The following is an 18,426-nucleotide window of genomic DNA, read 5'->3' as shown; positions in this document are numbered from 1 at the left end:
TGCTCCTCTGCAAAAATACCAATTAGCCAAGACTTCAGACAAATTGCGCACATTACAGGCAATGGAAAATGAGCATTACAGGCATAGCCACCACCTCTGCTTTGAGGCAGAAATCCGCGTCGCTGTAAATATTTTCAAAATGGCGCTGCGATTTAGCCTTCTCACAAGCTGGCAATTACGTGCTAGAAAACGCAGGAAACGTGACGAGAAAATCATGGAGTAAAGTCCCTGCAGGATGAGCAGTTCTTCATGGTCACAGGAAGCGGAGCAGCTTCGCGTTAGATGGCAGGAAGACGCTTTTCTCTGGTCCGGCTGCGGGAGCCTCACCGGGACGCCGCCATACTCGACGAGCGCCAAGCCACGCCCCCTTTAGCTAGACTCTTGGTAGTGTCTTTGGGTGCTCTGTGCAGGACACTGGATGTGATGGTGTAGGGCAGCTGTGAGTGTCTTGTGGCTTCTTTTGGGGGGGTATCAGTCTCTCCCCACTCCATGCAGCAACTGATGAGCAGCCACCATGGGACATGTGGTGCTCGCTTGGCTAGTCTCTCTCTTTCTTGCGGTGGTAGCCGTTCACCACCAGTGGCTTGTGGTGCTATTTCCTTGCTTGCAGTGGCATCGGATAGCCACTGCGGATTGCGGATTGCGTAGTGCTCACTTCTCTCCTCTGGGACGTTTCTTCCTTATTGTGTGGCCTCTTCTCTCAGGCCAGTATGTAGTGACCCTTCACAAGGGAAGCAGATCTCTGGCTGCCGGCTGTGGCAACGGAACTTGTGGGCTTTAACAGTCTCTGTTGAAATATTATTGCTTCCTCTGGGGGGGACGGGGAAACTTTGCTGACGTTGCGGGATATGGTGCTCCTTTTCTTTTTCAGTGTTCTTTAGTGCGTTGAGTTACAGTCTCTTGACCTGCAAAGGGTAGGCAACTCACTTGAGTGTGAACGGCACTCTCTTGGTCAATCTCTCTCCTGACTCTGCTGCGGCAGAGTGCACCCAGTGTGTCGGGACACACATATTTTGTCAGTCCTGCAGTGACAGTACGATTCCGCTGGGGGAGGGTGGGCGTACGCTCATGTTCATTTTAGGAAAAATGGCTGCATAGTCCAGCTTGTATATGATTCTCCTTGCAAAAGCAATGTGAATGGTCTGTGTCCCTCTTTCCTAGTCTATGCTTAACTGTTTGGGGCTAGGTGGTGGGGCATTGCTGGTTCTTACTGTATGATGGGCAGCAAGTCTCTTCTGAAAGTCCCAGCCCAGTGACTTTAACTAGTTTTGCCTGGGGCTGGACTAAGGTCTCCTCACTGGATGAGGGTACATGCAGTGTTATTTTTTTGCTGTTCAGGCACTTGGCAACTTCTATGTGCCTTACTGGGGGTCTGTCTTCCTTAATACCCAGGAGGCCCTCTCATGCTGTTCCCATGGTGCAGGGCCCCTTCACACACTTCTGGCGGCAGTCTTCACTGGCCTTGGTGCAGTTTGGCTCATAGGCCGCAGTGGGCCTTGCAGGCTTGCGTTGTGCAGGTTGGCTTGACTACCGTTTTAAAATGGGGGGTTTTCACGAAGGCCTGCCTTCCACACGTCATGCACTAGGTGGCACTGTAGAAAATTGAGGAGGCCTGGCAGCTTTGCTGATGATGCCAGCCTAGCGGATACTAGAGAGGCTGGTGCAGGCTTTCTTGTTGTGCAGGCCAGGGTCTTCGGGAGCAGTCCCTCGGGCTGCATGTAGAGTTGTGCAGTGGCCACCAGGTGGTGCTGTGGTACTAAATAAATGACGACACCGTGGGTATAGTTAACTGACCGCGAGCACGTGCACCTGGGCCCTTTTATTGGCAGGGTCAAGTCACTCGTGACGCCTGTGTTGGATGGGTGTGGGATGCAAGTGTGTCCAACCCTCGAAGGATTGGCTGGCAAAACAAGTGCCTGCTGAGACACTAGAACGTCTCCAGCACGACACAACAGGTACGGCTGTAAGGGCACAGAACCTGAAAAAGGAGAGTCCCTGCAGCACCTGCCCCTGACAAACACTGTGACTACGAGGCTGAGGAGACGAGGTGTATGTTGAGGCCGGTAGCATGCAGGTGATGGTGCGTTTGTTGAATCTGGTCTCTTATATATCTGGACACTTGGGTGCAACACATTTTGGCCTTCACTCCAAGTCACTCCAAGTGCATTAGGAATTCTGATGAAATAATTTCACAATTGAAATCGCCGGGATGTGGAATTGCCTTTGTATTCTGAGTTTACTCTGTTGGACTGGGGAATGAAGAGGAACCCCAGCGACGCACTTATTCCCATAGGTAAATATTGAATTCTTGTCAGTGTTGTGGGGACAAATCCTGCCAGGTTTGACCTTGCAGAAACCCAGGTGCGGTACCACCACATGCAAAATACCTAATTACTTGTGCTAGGGTTTACTCTTGTTTCCACCCCAATAATCAGTGCTTCAATGTAATTCGGAGGGAGGGCCTTTGTTTATGCAACATTTGTTATGTAATTTGACACATTACATTCCTCCCTTCCTACTGCGCTTCCGAGTCTACACAATGACCTACGAATTGGTTCTCTCACTCTTGTCATACATCTCAAGGCGGCCATCTAATGACACAGTAGGTTTAACAACCCAACAAGACGTCAACAAACAAAGACACATTCCGGATCCATTGTCATTGGTGATTGTTAATGATGTAGTATTTGGTAAGAGGAGTAAGTAGCTTTTTTTCTTTGTAATGGATGGACTCTTTCAAAATCCCCATGTGATTTATTCCCTCACTGCATGTGTTGGGAAAATTGTCTCTCAAAAATGGCTAAAATTGTAACAGTAATTACAGTGTTGGCACAGCAATTTGTCTGTGAACTTCCAGTGGCGAGGGTTAGTTATCTGTCGATCCCTTGCTCAGATGCATTTTATTTGTTAGGGTTACCAGCATAAAACGACAGCACGCGCGACCCCAGTCATCGAGGGATTTTATTAAAACAAAAAGTGCATAAAAGAGGGATAGGTGTTTCATCATAATTATATGAAATGTTATACGTAAGCGCTTATATAAGCGCTTATATATATATAAATAAACGTTTTTATAATGCGATTTGCAACCTGTGGCTTTTTATTGTTTGGAATCACACACGGCTCTTTTCAAGTTAGGGTGCGACTAAAGTTATCAACTAACACTTAGGGCCTTAATTACAAGCCCCTCGCGCCACAAGTGCGTTACTTTTTCCCCCATATTAAAACTGACGCACAGGCGGCGCAGGGGGCATGTAAATAAGCCCCATACTGTTTAAGAGGACGCTGGGAGATCATAAATGCGCCATTCATTTATATTCGGGTGTTTAGTTGCGTTTTCAGGCCTTTGAATGTGTTTTCTCTGACTGATTCTATGCTTTCGGTTTACTTGGTAACGGACTTTCCCATGAGGGAGGGACTCTCATTGCAAAAGGCCCAGAGGCTGTTCTATACAGTGACGTCACTTTCAAAGCTACGCCTCGGCCAGGCATCGACTCTGAGTCATGCAGGCCCAGGACGGGCAAGACCAGACCGAAGCCTGTGAGGAGAAAACTGCTTACCATCGGTTTGTTAAAACATGTTACTTGATCTATTCCTTTCAGCCTGTATCTGAAAGTAGTTTGTGTACTCCCGTCTTTCCAAAGTACACATTCGGTGTACGTTAACAGTATAAAGCAGGGGCTGGGCGTTACGTGGACTTGAACTTGTGACCCGTGTGTGTAAATCGATAAAGGTGACGTAAACGTGAACACAGCTTTGTCGGATTTCTCCTGATAACAATTAGATCTGGCCGTAACCTAACACACTTATCATTTATGGCTTGAATATATTAAAGTGAGAGGTGGTAGATAGATGATGGCATTCCTTCCGTCACTGTTACATATTAAAGAAAACATTCTAGCAGCAAAAAGTCATAATTTGAGCCATTTTAAGCATACTTTTTATAGGATTTTTGTTATGCAATATCATACCAAGTGGCGAAGCGAGAAAATGTATTTAATGATGTGAAAGTGACAGAAATTGCGCGAGCGTCCACAACCGGGACTGTTGGGGGATATACTATTTTCAGACCTGGGCAGAATTTCATTTAAGCCGGAGTAATTTAGGTAATTCCACGTTACTCTTAGACATAGAATTACCAATAATTGCAAACATTTTCCTCCTCGTGTAATTAAGAGTAATTTGGGGGGAAAAATCCTAATGCGAGAGCACTTTTAGCTTATGCTCGCTATTCGTGTTCTGCTGCATTTTGTGCTGTTTCTTAGCGCAAAATGCATCCTCATGACCATTTTGGATGCGAAGGTGCATTTTGCGCTAAGAAAATGGCGGTAAATGTTGGTAGGAAATTGGGTGAAAATCCTACCCCAAAAGCACATTTAGCGAGTGAGAGCTGACACTCGTGCTTGCTCTTTGTGTTCTGATGTAGTTAGCGTTATTTCTTAGTGCAAAATGCATCTTCAGGTCCATTTTGGAAGAGAGGGGGCTTTTTTGCGCTAAGAAATAGTGCTAAATGGAGAATTACTCTCCTCGCATATTTCAAATGTAATCTCACTGGCTTTTGAGGTGAATCTGCATGATTACACTACACTGAATTACACAAGTTATGCCCACACCACGTCTTTATGAAAGGTTTTTCTCCAGCCTGAATCTTCAAACATGAAAAAAAACTATGGAGTAAAATACATCTCCTAGCAGAAACTGATTCTACAGAGGTTCACCTGCGCGGGTAACAGAGGGGTTTCGCTTTATATCACACCAATTTTAAATATATATTTATCTAAATTAGCCAAAGCCATCGACCTTCTCAATTATTTTGTCCTGAAGATTCGCCATCATCCGTTAGGAGGTACACCTTTATCCTGCTACCAAATGGCAACCTTGGCTAGAGGGGTGATTGCTCCTTTCTACCAATCCTTTTTTTATCTACTTCCCCATATCCATGAAAATGACCCACCAGTTCTCAAAACTGATAATTTGTGATGGTGGTGGTGGTGGCAGTGGTAGTTGTGGTGGCGGTAGTACTAAAGGCTGTGGTGGTAATAGCTCGCAATGTGAGTCCTTACAAAAACATTTGAAAATGCCTCTTGCTACAAAAAAGTACAAAAAGAGATTGCTTTTTGTATAAAAAGCATGCAAGAGTTCTGGAATTTGTGATAAGTAAGTGTATTTCTCAGATGTAAAATAGTCCCTCATGCATTGCAACATAAGCAATCAACAGGAGGCCTAACAGTATACCAAACAGCCAATTGTGTGATGTGACATTTCCTCTTGATTAACATTCCTCCAGTAGCCCCCAAAGCCCTGTCTTTTTTTATTTAGATAATTGAAAAGAATATGTCTTGCAGACAGTTACGCTATCAAGCAAGAGAGTGTCATTCTTCACCATGTTTATGTTAGAATAGTGAAAAACTAGGCTCAGAAGCAGTGGTAGGGCAGTTGCCGACCCGCCTCATCCCTGATTTTCCAGTCGTGTGATGGAGGTGGTGGAAATGGCAATGTATATCTGCCATCTCCCCTACCTGCCCAGTCCTCTTTGAGCCCCCTATACCTAAGGGAGGAGGAATACTGGTGGTGCTCAGGCATTGCCACCTGCTGCCTCACCTCCACTAGGTCACTCTGGACCTAGTGCTGACCTGGGATTTCTCTTTGTGCTTCTGTCAGTACAGTGCATGTTCTTGGCTCTCTCAATGAGAGTGGAGAGCCTGGCGAGCCCGGCCCTAGGGTAGGAGAGAGAGAGAGGGGGAGCCCAGATGTAAGTGGGTTTAGGTGCTGAATGTCAGGTATTATTTTTAACTCTTTTGGTCGGGGGTGTAACTGAGGGTTAGAGGAGGGTGTGGAAAGACTGGAGGATTTTTATCCAATGCACTAAGGAACAAAGGGGCATATTATCAAACATGGCGTTAAAATTATCGCCGCTTTAGCGGCAGAAAACTGCAGCTAAAGTAGCGATAATGGGCTTGATAATATGCCGCAAAGAATTCCCATAGAAACCTATGTAGACACCAGAACATGGGCTTCTATGGGAATTCTCTGCGCATATTATCAAGCCCATTATCGCCACTTTAACGGCAGTTTTCTGCCCCTAAAGCAGCGATAATTTTAACGCCGTTTCTTGATAATATGCCCCAAAGTATGAATAAGTCAAGAAGGTGGAGGAGTAAAAAGTTGCTCGGCATTATGTTTTTCATATTAGGTGGAGCAGGGAATACTTCTGGGGTTCCAAGTGATTTTACAGACAGCATTGGCTATGATGTCACATCATTATCCTAAATGTTAGACAGCACTGCTGTTGAAAGTCACCAATCTAAACTTCTGTGTGTTGTTTATGGTTCAATTGTAAACCCTTATTGTAAACACCATTTTTGAAACTGAGATGTTTACTATTTTGACACCTGAGCATTGAAAAACAAGTTTGGTTTTTCATTGTTTTAACATCAGAGCAGAGAAAAAAGAATCTTTCTGTGCAGTACATATTATGGAAAATGGTGGCCTGCTCCTTCGCCTTGTCTCCAGGGACTTGAGGGAGGTTGTCAGATACAAGTCGCTGGTCCGCCGCCACCTCTCGAGGGTTTTCATGCCTGCTGTGGTTTTCTGCAGACCTATAGTTTAATGACCTCTACCTCAGGAAGATGCCTTGAACATCCTACAGGTCTTGAGAAGGTAGATCCTTTGCAGTCCAGTGATTTATAGCTATGAAATACGCTTCCTGATATGCTGAGCAGTCATAGAAAACAACTTGCCTTCACAAAGAAATATGATAACCTTTGTTCCCAAAATCAGCCATACACTCCCACTTCAGTAGCATAAAGCACTTTTAAATGATTACATTTTCATAGCATCCCTATACAATGAATGAATCTATTCATTCACCCATGCATTTCACAAATCTGGTCGCACTAGGCCGGGACAAAGTCACAAGTTCAGGCTGACTGCAATGGAGCACAGGCCAGCTACATAGACACTGTTAGGCCAGCTGAACAAAGTACCTTAAATCCTGCTAGCAAGCATTGTATGAATCCACTTCGAAGATGCGTCACCCAGCAAAGGCAATGCCAAGGCTTCGGTGCGAGGTCCTGATGCGCCGACATCAAGGATCCTGTTGACGTGGCATGCAATGTGAAGTCTAGTGTTGAGGATGCAAGACAGAGCCAAAGCGATGAGGAGCCAAAGCGATGAGCCAGTTCCATTGAGCGATGAATCTGCCATGCAGAGGGTTCGTTGTCGTCCTTGAAGCTGCAGTCGACGAGGGATGCAAGAAGCTTGCACAGGAACAGCATCACGCATCAGCGGTTCTGAAGGTGATGTGCCGGTCCCAGATGTGGGAGGCAGCAGTGATGCAAGTCTTTTTCGCTGAGTCAATACCAAGCAACAGCAGCGATGTGTCAGTTGTGCTCAGGGATATGCCGCTCAGTCAAGGAGATTTGTCGGTTCTCCTCAGGGATGCATAGAATCTTTTTTAGACTCTAGACCTAGACCACATCAGGTTCCCACAAAGGTCATCATGGACTTAGCCAGATTTGCACTAAAAAATAATTATTTTAAATTTGGCAAATACTTTTTCTTCCAGATAAAGGGGCCGCCATGGGCTGTTCTTTTGCACCAGAGCTAGCCATGTTGTACATGTCTAAATTCGAAGAACATAAAATTTTTCAGAATAATCCTTTTCAACACTAGATTTCCAATTGGGTACCATTGACGGAGTATCTCATCTTGTTATGTCCAAATGGAAAAAAAAATCGATATTTTTTTCGTTTGGACAGGATAAGATTAGATACTCCATCAATTCCAAGTTCCTTATGGGCGTGTAAAAAGTCAGAACTTGGGCTTAGTAAATTCTTTGAATCGAAATTTCAATTGTGTTGTATTGTCTAGTTGTACATTTTTGTTTTATATGTATTGTTTTGTATTGATGATGCACATCAAAAAATTGCGTCATATGTTTTTTGATTATGTTTGTTTTGTATATGTAAAAACCAAAACATTGCTTGTAATTTCTTCAATTAGATATTTTTTTAAGTATTTTCAAAAATGATTAAATAAATGGGGATCATAATAATTAAAGTGTGTGGTCATGAATTGAAGTGAATGTGTGAAAGTGTGTCAGTACTGTCATTTGTGAGGTTTGTTGAGTTCTAAGGGGACCAGCCTTACTGATTATGGACCCAACCCTGTTTAGTTTATACAACTTTCTAAAAGTGGCATTTTCAGAACTGTAATTTAAAATACGACTTCACAATACGTTTGGATTTTAAATTGTGATTCCAGAGACACAAGACTTGAAGGGTTTATCTGTTCCTAATTGAATATTACACCTATAAAATGTAATAAGGTAATCTCACTGTTATCTTATGGGGGAGATAGGCATTGCAGTAGTGACAAATGACTTTGAGGGTGTTTTCACAATATTGCCTCACAGTGAAATAATATTGAGTGTGAGTGAGCATCACTCAAGGACTTGGGAGTGGGCACTCTAAGATAAAGTTTCCCAGAAAAGATTGTGAACCACCACAAAATAAAGATTTTTTGTGTTTTCTCAAGCTCATCTTTGAAAACTGGAAATCGGCAAGGATTTACTCCTGCCCGATCAAGCTGGAAAGAAGCAGAGAACACCACTAAAACCACTCAGCATGTAGGGAAAGGGATTTCTCCACAGCGAAAAATATTTTACATGTGAGAAATATATAGCAAAAAAGCTGTACCTTTGGGAATTTCACCAGCAGGATTGTACGACATGTGCAATTACGCCTGTGGTAATTGTAAAATAATGTCCTTGAATGGCCTCGAAGTATGGTGCTTGTATTATCTTTATTGTAAAACCCGGCACAAATATACAAGGAAAGCTCCTCTTCTCCTCCTCTTTCCAACGCCTGTTTCCAACTGCCCACATCAGGGATGTCCCCACATCAGAGTTCTATGCTGACATCATAAACCCAAGATGAAAATAAGAAAAACAACATATTACCTTTAAGCAGAATAACACAAAAATGTAGATAACCTAAGTAAAAAGATAAATACTAAACAACAAGGGAAGGGAAGAGAGAGAAAACACAATAAAACTCTATACATAAAATGACAGCACGAATGAACAAAAATATACATGTATAGAGGCACGGAACATGCAAATAAACAAAGAACCTCATTAACATTCATAATCCTTGAATCTGAGCAGTTTGTTTAAACATCTACCAAACCTCCCACATATTTGCCCTTGCCTTCAACTCTCAGCACTATCATCATACTGCTGATCTATCTCAACCTCGGACTGCACCGAGGAAGATGAAGGCACATCCACCCAGCTAGCCTGGCTTATGAGGGGCGTTACCCCAAAATCGGTCCCAGGATGTTTGTTTCCAGACCTGGGAAGGCTTGGCAGTTCGGGCTGGACTGTTCAGGTACAGGGTCAAGACTGATTTGCATATAGCTGGGTCTGTACTGGGGTGGCAAAGTGAGCTCAAGAACGATAATGGATTCAACCCAGATCTCTGATTAGGGGTGAGTGTTTGAAACGTTTCAGCTTTCCGTCTATCATCTCCTTGTGTTTACTTTGTTCGCGCTAAGTTGGCAGGGTATTCCCAGACATGGGTCCCTTGCTCACTTTGCCACCTGATTCAAGCTAGCCAGGCTGATGAGGGGTGTTACCCTGAAACCTGTCCTAGGATGCTTGTTTCTGGTCCAGGGAAGACCTGGCTTGGCAGTTCAGGCTGGGCTGTTCCCATGCGGCACAGGGTCAAGACTGATTTGCAGATAGCTGGGTCTGAATGAGCTAAAAAACGATGGATTCAACCCAGATCTCTGACTTGGGGTGAGTGTTTGAAACGTTTCAATGCTCTGTCCATCATCTCCTTTTGCTTGCTTTGTTCACGCTAAGTTGGCAGGGTATGCCCAGATATGGGTCCCTTGCTCACTTTGCCACTGGATTCAAGCTAGCCTGACTGATGAGGGGTGTTACCCCGATACCGGTCCTAGGATGCTTGTTTCCGGTCTAGGGAAGACCTGGCTTGGCAGTTTGGGCTGGACTGTTCCCATGATGCACAGGCTGAAGACTGATTTGTAAATATCTAGGTCTGAACTGGGGTGGTGAAGTGAGCTAAAGAACGATGATGGATTCAACCCAGATCCGTGACTGGGGGTGAGTGTCTGAAAAGGTTCAGCGATCCGTCCATCTTCTCCTAGTGTTTGCCTTGTTCGCTAAAAGTTGGCAGGGTATTCGCAGACGTGGGTCCCTTGCTCACTTTGCTACTAGATCCCAGCTAGCCTGGCTGATATGGGGTGTTACCTCGAAATCGGTCCCAGGATGCTTGTTTCCGATCCAGAGAAGATTTGGCTTGGCAGAACGGGCTGGATTTTTGCCATGAGGCACAGGGTCAAGATTGATTTGCATATAGCTGGGTTTGAACTGGGGTGGCGAAGTGAGCTAAAGAATGATCATGGATTCTACCCAGATCTGTGACTGGAGGTGAGTGTCTGTAAAGCTTCATCACCTCCTTGCGTTTGCTACATCCACCCAATTGCCAACACTCTTAGGGTTATTTTTTCCCACATCACAATCATCTTCAATCTTGACCTTCCAGTCATATCCTCCTTCAACACCCCACTTTTGCATAGGGAAACATGACTCACATGCCACACCTTACCATCACTCAAAAGAAGAAAATTGCAAAAGATCTTCTTCACCCGTAGCGGCTTTGAAAGTTTACTCTCTCCCTTCACATCCACACTTGTTTTTTTTACCTTGACTCAGTCGCCAATCTTTACGACTTGCCGATTGCATCTGTGATTATTATCGAAATACTTCTTATACGTATTTTTAGCTTTCACTAGTTTACCTTTGACCACCGCAGATGACCAATCCACTTTCCTGGACTCTGGCATCCAGCCCAAATTAGCCATCGTAACCGCCATCCTTCCGCTCATGAGTGTACTGTGTCCTGTCATTGCATAGGGAGTCACCCTGTAAGCTCACACCATGTGCATAACGTCTCTCCTCCAACTCCCCTTCTCACTCACACAGGCTAACATGGTTAAAATGGTCTACAGCACCATTACCCATTGGATGGTACATAGATGTAGTTCTGTGATTAACCTCATTCCTTTTTTCAAAAGATTTGAAGGCATCAGAGATAAATTCGGGTCCATTGTCACTCAAAACGATTTTTGGTAACCCTTCTCTCACAAACACTCCATAAAACCCACAATCTCTTCAGAATACACTTTAGAGACAATTTCATTCTCAGGCCACTTAGAGAAATAATCTATCATAATAATGAAACATTTCTGCATGTCATTATCCTTTACTGGACTAGGCACTCTTACCGGGCATCGTGAAGGCTTGCATTTTCTCAGAATTATTACACAACAAACAATCCACTACCAAGACCTCAATGGTTATATCCATGACAGGCCACCAGTACAACTGTTTTACCCAGGACTTGGTTTTTGCAGTCCCTAAATGTCCTTCATGGCAAATTCTCAAAACATCTCTCGAAGATCCACAGGGGGTACCATTTTACCATTCCTTACAACTTCCTTACAATGTTGCTGAAAAGCTGCAGTGTTCTACATGCTCGTCGGCGAGTAACGTGGCGAATGTTTAAAATAACGCAATGAACAGATGAAGTGGTACCGGACTAAGCATATTACGGCACACAAGCGGTTGAGAAGCGCAACATCCCAGAAATGTGGGAACAAAATGGTTACCTCGCAATAACCATTGCGTTATTTTAAACATTCGCCACGTTACTCGCCGATGAGCATGTAGAACACTGCAGCTTTTCAGCAACATTGTTATCACCAGCTATATGTAATGCATACTGTCCTTCTGTATTATGTCTCTCCAAACGTGGGTTATGATATTGACGTTAGTTTTGATTGCTCATTATCATTTGATGCATAGTTCTAATTGTATTCCACGCCACCGCGAATCAGCTATGCTGGTCCTTGACTCCTTAAAGGTCATTGATATAACCTGATATATGTTTGACAAATTGTCTTTGTTTACAACGTCCTGCTGAATTATACGTGGCGCACCACATCACTTTCTGCATATTTTTAAATGTAACTAACGGCACCCCCTACCACCATGTCCAGTGGCTGGTAATTGCTATTTACGAATGCATGTTTCATTCACCCCGTTCCGGTGTGACGTACACTGCTAGCCTTTTAGTCTTTTTGTCTTACAAGAGATCCGCATCTGACATATATCTTTAACATAATTTCCTTCACTGTTGATTTAATTTATGGAATTTTTTGTCTCCCTCTTCCTTCAAATTTTTCTATTGTCGTTTCTTTGTCATATATGTAATTCAGGCATTTATGTACGGGCAATTTTATTTAATTAGTCCTGATGATGATCCGATATCCTCCTTATAAGGATCGAAACGCCGTCGACACAGTTGTCTACCTTACACACTCCATTTATTGTATATAAATTACTGTGAAGGTGACCTTGTATGTATCAGATGTTTCACTACCTGAAGTATTTACTGATTGAAACACCCATGTAAATTGCCTAAGTAGTTCTTCGCACTTTGCTTTCAATGCGATATGTAAGTTGAAGGATACAGGCTTGTATCCCACTGAGATTTAACTTACCTTCAATTGATTATTGTCATAATACTCTGTATATTAAAGGTGCCTTTGTCCGGCTGGACACTGGCTGCAATATAGAACCGATTGAGGCTATATTTATTGTATTACTTACGTGTTTAATTTCAGGGACCACTGTTTCCTGTAACATATTAGTTCCCGAGGTCCCTGACCTATCCCCTTGGGTGCCCTTGTTTCTCTTTACATTCCCACACCTATAGCACTTCCCTTCCAATATTTTATAAGGTCGTTTTTTCCTATTAATGGACCTTCCAGTCTCCTCCTGTTTCTTCCTTGTCTCATGTAGAGCCGTGGATTCATTAGTAGATCCAGCTTTTATTTTGGCAATAGTCTCCAAGTTCTTCTCTCTACTTTCCTTTTCCTCCAAAAGTATTGCCTTTGCACATCTTCCAGTTCATTCTGCTCTTTTGACTATATCTGTAACCTCTTGCAATGGTGCGTCTCCTTTAGCCCATAGGCTTTCCTGAATATTGATGTTAGATGCATACATGAGACGTGGTTACAAACAAGCTCATCATGCAGAATCCCAAACTGGAAAGCCAAAACGTTGGGGCCGATTTCGATCTCGGTCGGAAAAGCCTCCATGCAGCTCAGATCCGGAGGGATTTCCGACTCGTGCTCCGGGTCTCCGAGCGCCCAAGTACGTTGCGATTAAGCGCTGACGGACACGGGTCGCTCGGAGCCCCATTGAAGTCAAAGGGAGCCTGTTGTATGTCGCGTACATAGGCTGCCATTGACAAAAAAGGTACGTTGCGGAAAAGGGTGCCCCCTGTCGCGGGTGTAGGGGGGACCCTTGGGTCCTCCCCTGTGATTGACTCGTAAGGCTACGGGTGAAGGGGGGCCGTCTACGTCCCTCCGAATTTCACTTCCTGGAGCGTTTAAGTGTCGGAGGCTCCGACTTGATCCGGCCGTACGATTCGTGCATCGTACTTGCTCGGTCGGAAATCGCCTCCATTGCACGGCACGGTTTGCTTACGGACAAGACGTATGGAGCGGTTTGGTCCTGGATTCGATTCGGTCAGCGATTTTGCGTTTATCGCATCGTACTTGCTCGCTCGTACAGCTGTATGAGTCGGTCAGAAAACACTCGTACGGCTCAGACTTTTTCTGGCCTGATCGCGTTCGGATCCCTTCCGAGCGTGATCGGAATCGGACCCCTAAGTTTTAATCTTCAATTGGCTCATATTTACCCGGATTCCTGTGAAACAATTTGTACCTGTCTATCCCTCCGCACACTGTAGGCTTGAAATATGCTTCTAAATCATCCATGGCATTAGTAAAAACCTCTCCTGTCTTTGCAATCTTGGTTTATTCTCATGCGATTTAAAAATTTCAAACCTCCCCATCCAAGACAATATAACAGTATTTTTTTTTCTTTTCCGGAGTAAATCATCATCCTCCTCAAATATGGCTATTTATAATTTATGAACCATTCATGCCATTTTTCCCATTCAATAGATACATCCCTTAAAGACAAAATCAAACGTTGTGGAGGTGTAAGACTGCATGGGTTTAAATTAGCCAATCTAAGTAGGCGAATCCAACACTTTTGTAATAAACTGCAGATGATAAAAGATAGGAATAAATAATAAAATGAATATGCAAGATACACTTACTCCAGTTCAGTCTGTTCCACTCCAAGATGTCATCAAGTTACAGGTAGTATGTCGTGAGAGGTGAAGACTCAAGAGGCATAAATAGCGATTGGATCACCTTAATGACTATGTAAGATGGCGGCACGTCACGTTAAGCATGAGCACGCAGCCTGTCAAAGTCCAATTCAAAATAGCAGCCGCTTACGAGGGAGATAACAATGACGCATGCACACGTAGCTCCAGGGTCACGCGATGTACACATTCCCACACTGGTCGATTGATGGCTTCCCACCACCTCGTGACCTGGAAGACAGCGAAATTAAAACTGTCTCACCAATAGTCTAGCTCCAGGCTCACATTCAACTGCAAGCGCACTGAATAGACTGAAGGCAAAAGTACACACACAGAGTGCAGTCGATGAAAGGGCCTCCGTAAACCACAAAAGTTCCACGAACAGTAAGTAAGGCATGCAGGAGTTCGTGCCAGTTAAGCGCATCGCCACTTCTAGCAAGAGAATGTCCTCAAAGTAAGGTACTTGTATTATCTTCATTCTAAGAACTGACAAAAAATGTACAGGTAAAGCTCCTCTGCTCCTCTCCCTTCCAACGTCTCTCACTAACTGCCCACATCAGGAATGTTCCTACATCAAAGTTCTATAATGACATTATAAATTCAACTTGGAGCAATCTTGACTCTCACCTAGTAATGAATATCAACACAACAGTAATGACGCCACATTGTAGCAAACAACAATTGACAAACGTTTTCCAGGTGTGTGCCTAGAACCTGGTGACAATTGCAGCTTTTTAGGCTAAATTATGCGAATTTTTTTTAGTTCTTGGATGTCATAAATTTGTACCTATCAGAGAACGTAGATCAGTGGGTGTGGATTTACAACTTCTTTGTGAATAGAGATCACTACATTTTCCCTTCAACTATTGCATGTCACATGAATGCAGCAATGTGATTCCACGTTATGAATAGTGGAGCATATCAGTGCCTCTAAATGCGAATGTGGCGTCATCAATTTGTTGATACTGCCGCACTCTTTATATACTAGGGAACCTGATTCTGAAACAAATAAGTAAATCTGTGCCCAGAGATTTAGAACCTGGAATGGTTATAAATGTAGTAATATAAGGATTTTGCAAACATTTTCTAGGTTACCTGCACCAGTCACAGATATGCAGGTTTATACCTGGAAACACTGTAGAACTCAATTTCCCAGGCAATAATATACACATATATTTTCCTTCATGGAAAAAAATGAGCAAGTGCAAATCCACTTGCTGATTTTATTCTTCTTGGGGAAAAAAAATTCTCCTTAAAACAAAACCTTCAGCCTATCCCATCCCCCTCAATTTTTGAGTAGATTATTTTGCTTTTCCATGCTACAAAGGGATTTACTCCTGCCCCTGACGAGTAAATCTCTGACAATTTCCACGGTGGGAAGAGGTTTCAAAATGGTTTGTTTATACACACAAATATGCAGGAGCGGTCCATGCAGGTAAGAGCAGTGGGACGGGTGGGAGTGGTAGTTGACAGACGAGGACAAGGTAAAATTAAATTTAAAAAAAGAAAACCACTTACCTTACGCTCAGCGAAGCAGTGAGCGCAAGGTAAGTGGTTTTCTTTTTTTAAATGTAATGTCTTTGTCTGTCGACTCTCCACCCATCCCGGCCCGCTGTTCTTACCTGCAAGGGACGCTCCTGCAAATATGCCAATTTGTGAGAGTGTATAAATGTTCATGCTTTTCCCATCATGGAACACCGATTCCCCAGTTGCTTTCTCCTGCCAATACATAGCTTGCACAGACCCTCTATCTGAGAAAATCCATTTATATATAAATGAGTAAGCGTAAGTCTGTCTTATACTTGCAAATAAAATGAATCCCATGACTTGTGTTCCTCTAGATAAAACTAGCGGTCATACATTGTCTCAGGAAAATGACCTTGTTTGGTTTCTAAACTGTGTTGTAAGATTATTTTAAACTTTAGAATTGGATATTTTAACCTGAGACTAAACGTTAAGCCGTATCTTTAGTAAATGTGCCCAGCAAACTGAGTAAAGATGGATTTCGCACCAAATCATTTGAAGGGAATGTAACAAAACTGTAAAATTGGACTTTTCAATCCATGAATTGTCTGTGACGTGTGCTTTATAAGATATGTTATGACTATATTGCAACCATATCTGTAATTTTAAAAAACCTTTACATTCCTTTTGATTTGCAGAATATGACAGAGGTTGAACTGAGCAAATTTAACATATTGCAGCAGCCGTAAGTCTCCAAATGCTTTTTACAACGTATTTGAAACTATTTATTGTCTTGGTGCATTGTTCATATTTAGCTCCTTGAAAGGCAGACAAATTAAATTGGAGCTTTTTGGGGGTTAAATAGAGACTTTCTGAAGCATTTGTAAAACTATCTCTTGGTTATCAAAAGATGACAAGCTCCAAAGTAGAAAAGCTGTTGGAAAATATAAGAAACATTGGTTTGTAGATATTTTTTAGATCGAGGCTAAAACTTTGAAATTGATTGTAAAAGGTATCGCAACAAAATATATCTATCAAGTGAACTTTTCACCATGAGAAAAGCTGTTTGGAAGGAAAAAGCGGAGAAAATTGCTGTTGTGGGAGGGCGGCAGAGTTGCCATGCAATCTCTTGTGTACACCCACAAAATAATAATTGTGTATGTATTTATAAATGGTTTCAATGACACTTTCCCTGTGGAGAAAAACATTTTTAAAAATCCAGTGTGACTGTACGTGTACATTGCACTTACATATGTGGATTATCTGCCTTGTGGACAAAAGGCAGGATTGGGTATGATGCAGTAAGCATACATAAGTACACCTACTACTTTCATAGAATTCCATGATCACTTCATGTGAGTTTGACAAATCCCATAATGGTTGGAAACCTACAAAGAGTCAACAAACATCTTCAATATTTAGCCCCACAGTGATTTTATATGGCTCTTCATTGATGGACTAGATACAAAATAACCTGGAAAACCAGCAGCACATGCAACCACTTCCTCAGTCCGTATTTCCCGTTCATGGGATGGAGGAAGATCTGAGAGAGAGAAAGGGTGCAAGAGTGAGAGAGGGAAGCACAAGGTGCAGTCATAGGAACAGCAGAGGTGGGTGATTCGAGGGGCAGGAGCTGGATCAGCAAGCGCCTAGACGTAGGAGCAGCAGAGGCGGTGCCTCGAGGCACAGGAGCAGGATCAGCAAGGGCCTAGACCTGTAGGAGGACTGGTCCATGTAATTCCAGAGGGCAGGGCCTAGGTATCTGCTTACAGTCAGTTGCACCCCGTGGTAAGAATATCAAGCTGTGGCCTTTGGTAGTGGCTGAGAACTTTGATATGTTTCATGGCTATACTGTCGGCTGACTCTGTAGGGGGGTCTGCATAACAAAAGTGTATAATTTGAAGAAGTGCTGATGCCAGATTTTATTTATCAAGGCACCCATAGCCTAGAAAAGTTTTCAGGAAATTTAAAAATGCTGTATTTTAAAATGTTGACATCTGCTTCTTTCGATACCTTACCCTACTTTTTTAAATACCTTCAATAACGGTTGCAAGTAATTTAATAATTCTGAAAGGCAGAATAACACAGCTATGCTAGGTAGCATCACAAACTACAAGAGGATACAGGTGAGTTAAGAAGTGACACAAAATAGCAAGTTAGTCATTAAAAGTATCGGCTGATGTGGTTTCAATTGGGAAGCATGTTTCAGCTAAATAGTATAAAATCAAGACAAATGTGGAATAGGTTTTATGCTCCTTATTTTATGGAGACCAGGGATAACCTTGCAAGATCAGACTCTACACTATTAGTGGTCGCCGGAATTCCAAGAGAAAGGACAATATTATGCCCCAGGTGTACTTGCAGTGCTTAATTTGTAAACAAATTAGGTGCCAGGACCCTTCTTGGAAGGCCACGACAGCCTGAACCACACATTGCCACTGCCAGTGCTGCCAATGACAGAACCAACATAACACGCCACCATTGCACTCCTACAATTGTGACAATTCACACTATTTCAGGCCACACAAAACTATAATAATGGTGTGAGAGCCTGGTATTTATCATTTTCAATGTGATTTGACTTAATAAACACAGGTGCCGTGCTCATCTCAAAATTACACAGAGAGTGCCACCATGTGGTGGCCTGTCAGTAGAGCTGGTGCTGACAATTAAGTGCCGGTGCCGAGCA

At 43.1% G+C, this 18,426-nt stretch overlaps 1 protein-coding gene across 4 annotated transcripts in view; it reads left to right on the top strand.

Annotated features, from left to right (window-relative positions):
* Positions 1-18,426, top strand: part of BLNK (B cell linker) — a 684,101-nt gene that overhangs the window by 299,130 nt on the left and 366,545 nt on the right. For 2 of the 4 annotated variants that reach the window (XM_085606179.1, XM_085606175.1), the window contains exons 1-2: positions 3,473-3,565; positions 16,436-16,482. In XM_085606179.1, the coding sequence (XP_085462305.1) occupies positions 16,439-16,482 (44 nt within the window). In that variant the 5' untranslated portion in view covers positions 3,473-3,565; positions 16,436-16,438. Of the gene's footprint in view, positions 1-3,472; positions 3,566-16,435; positions 16,483-18,426 lie in introns of those variants that run through there. The other 2 variants (XM_085606171.1, XM_085606173.1) reach the window with 1 other exon arrangement.

This window comes from Triturus cristatus, chromosome 1_2, assembly GCF_964204655.1.
Source record: "Triturus cristatus chromosome 1_2, aTriCri1.1, whole genome shotgun sequence".
In the NCBI taxonomy this organism is placed as follows: domain Eukaryota; kingdom Metazoa; phylum Chordata; class Amphibia; order Caudata; family Salamandridae; genus Triturus; species Triturus cristatus.
The sequence above is the reverse complement of the archived record's forward strand: the minus strand, read 5'-3'. Positions and strand labels throughout refer to the sequence as shown.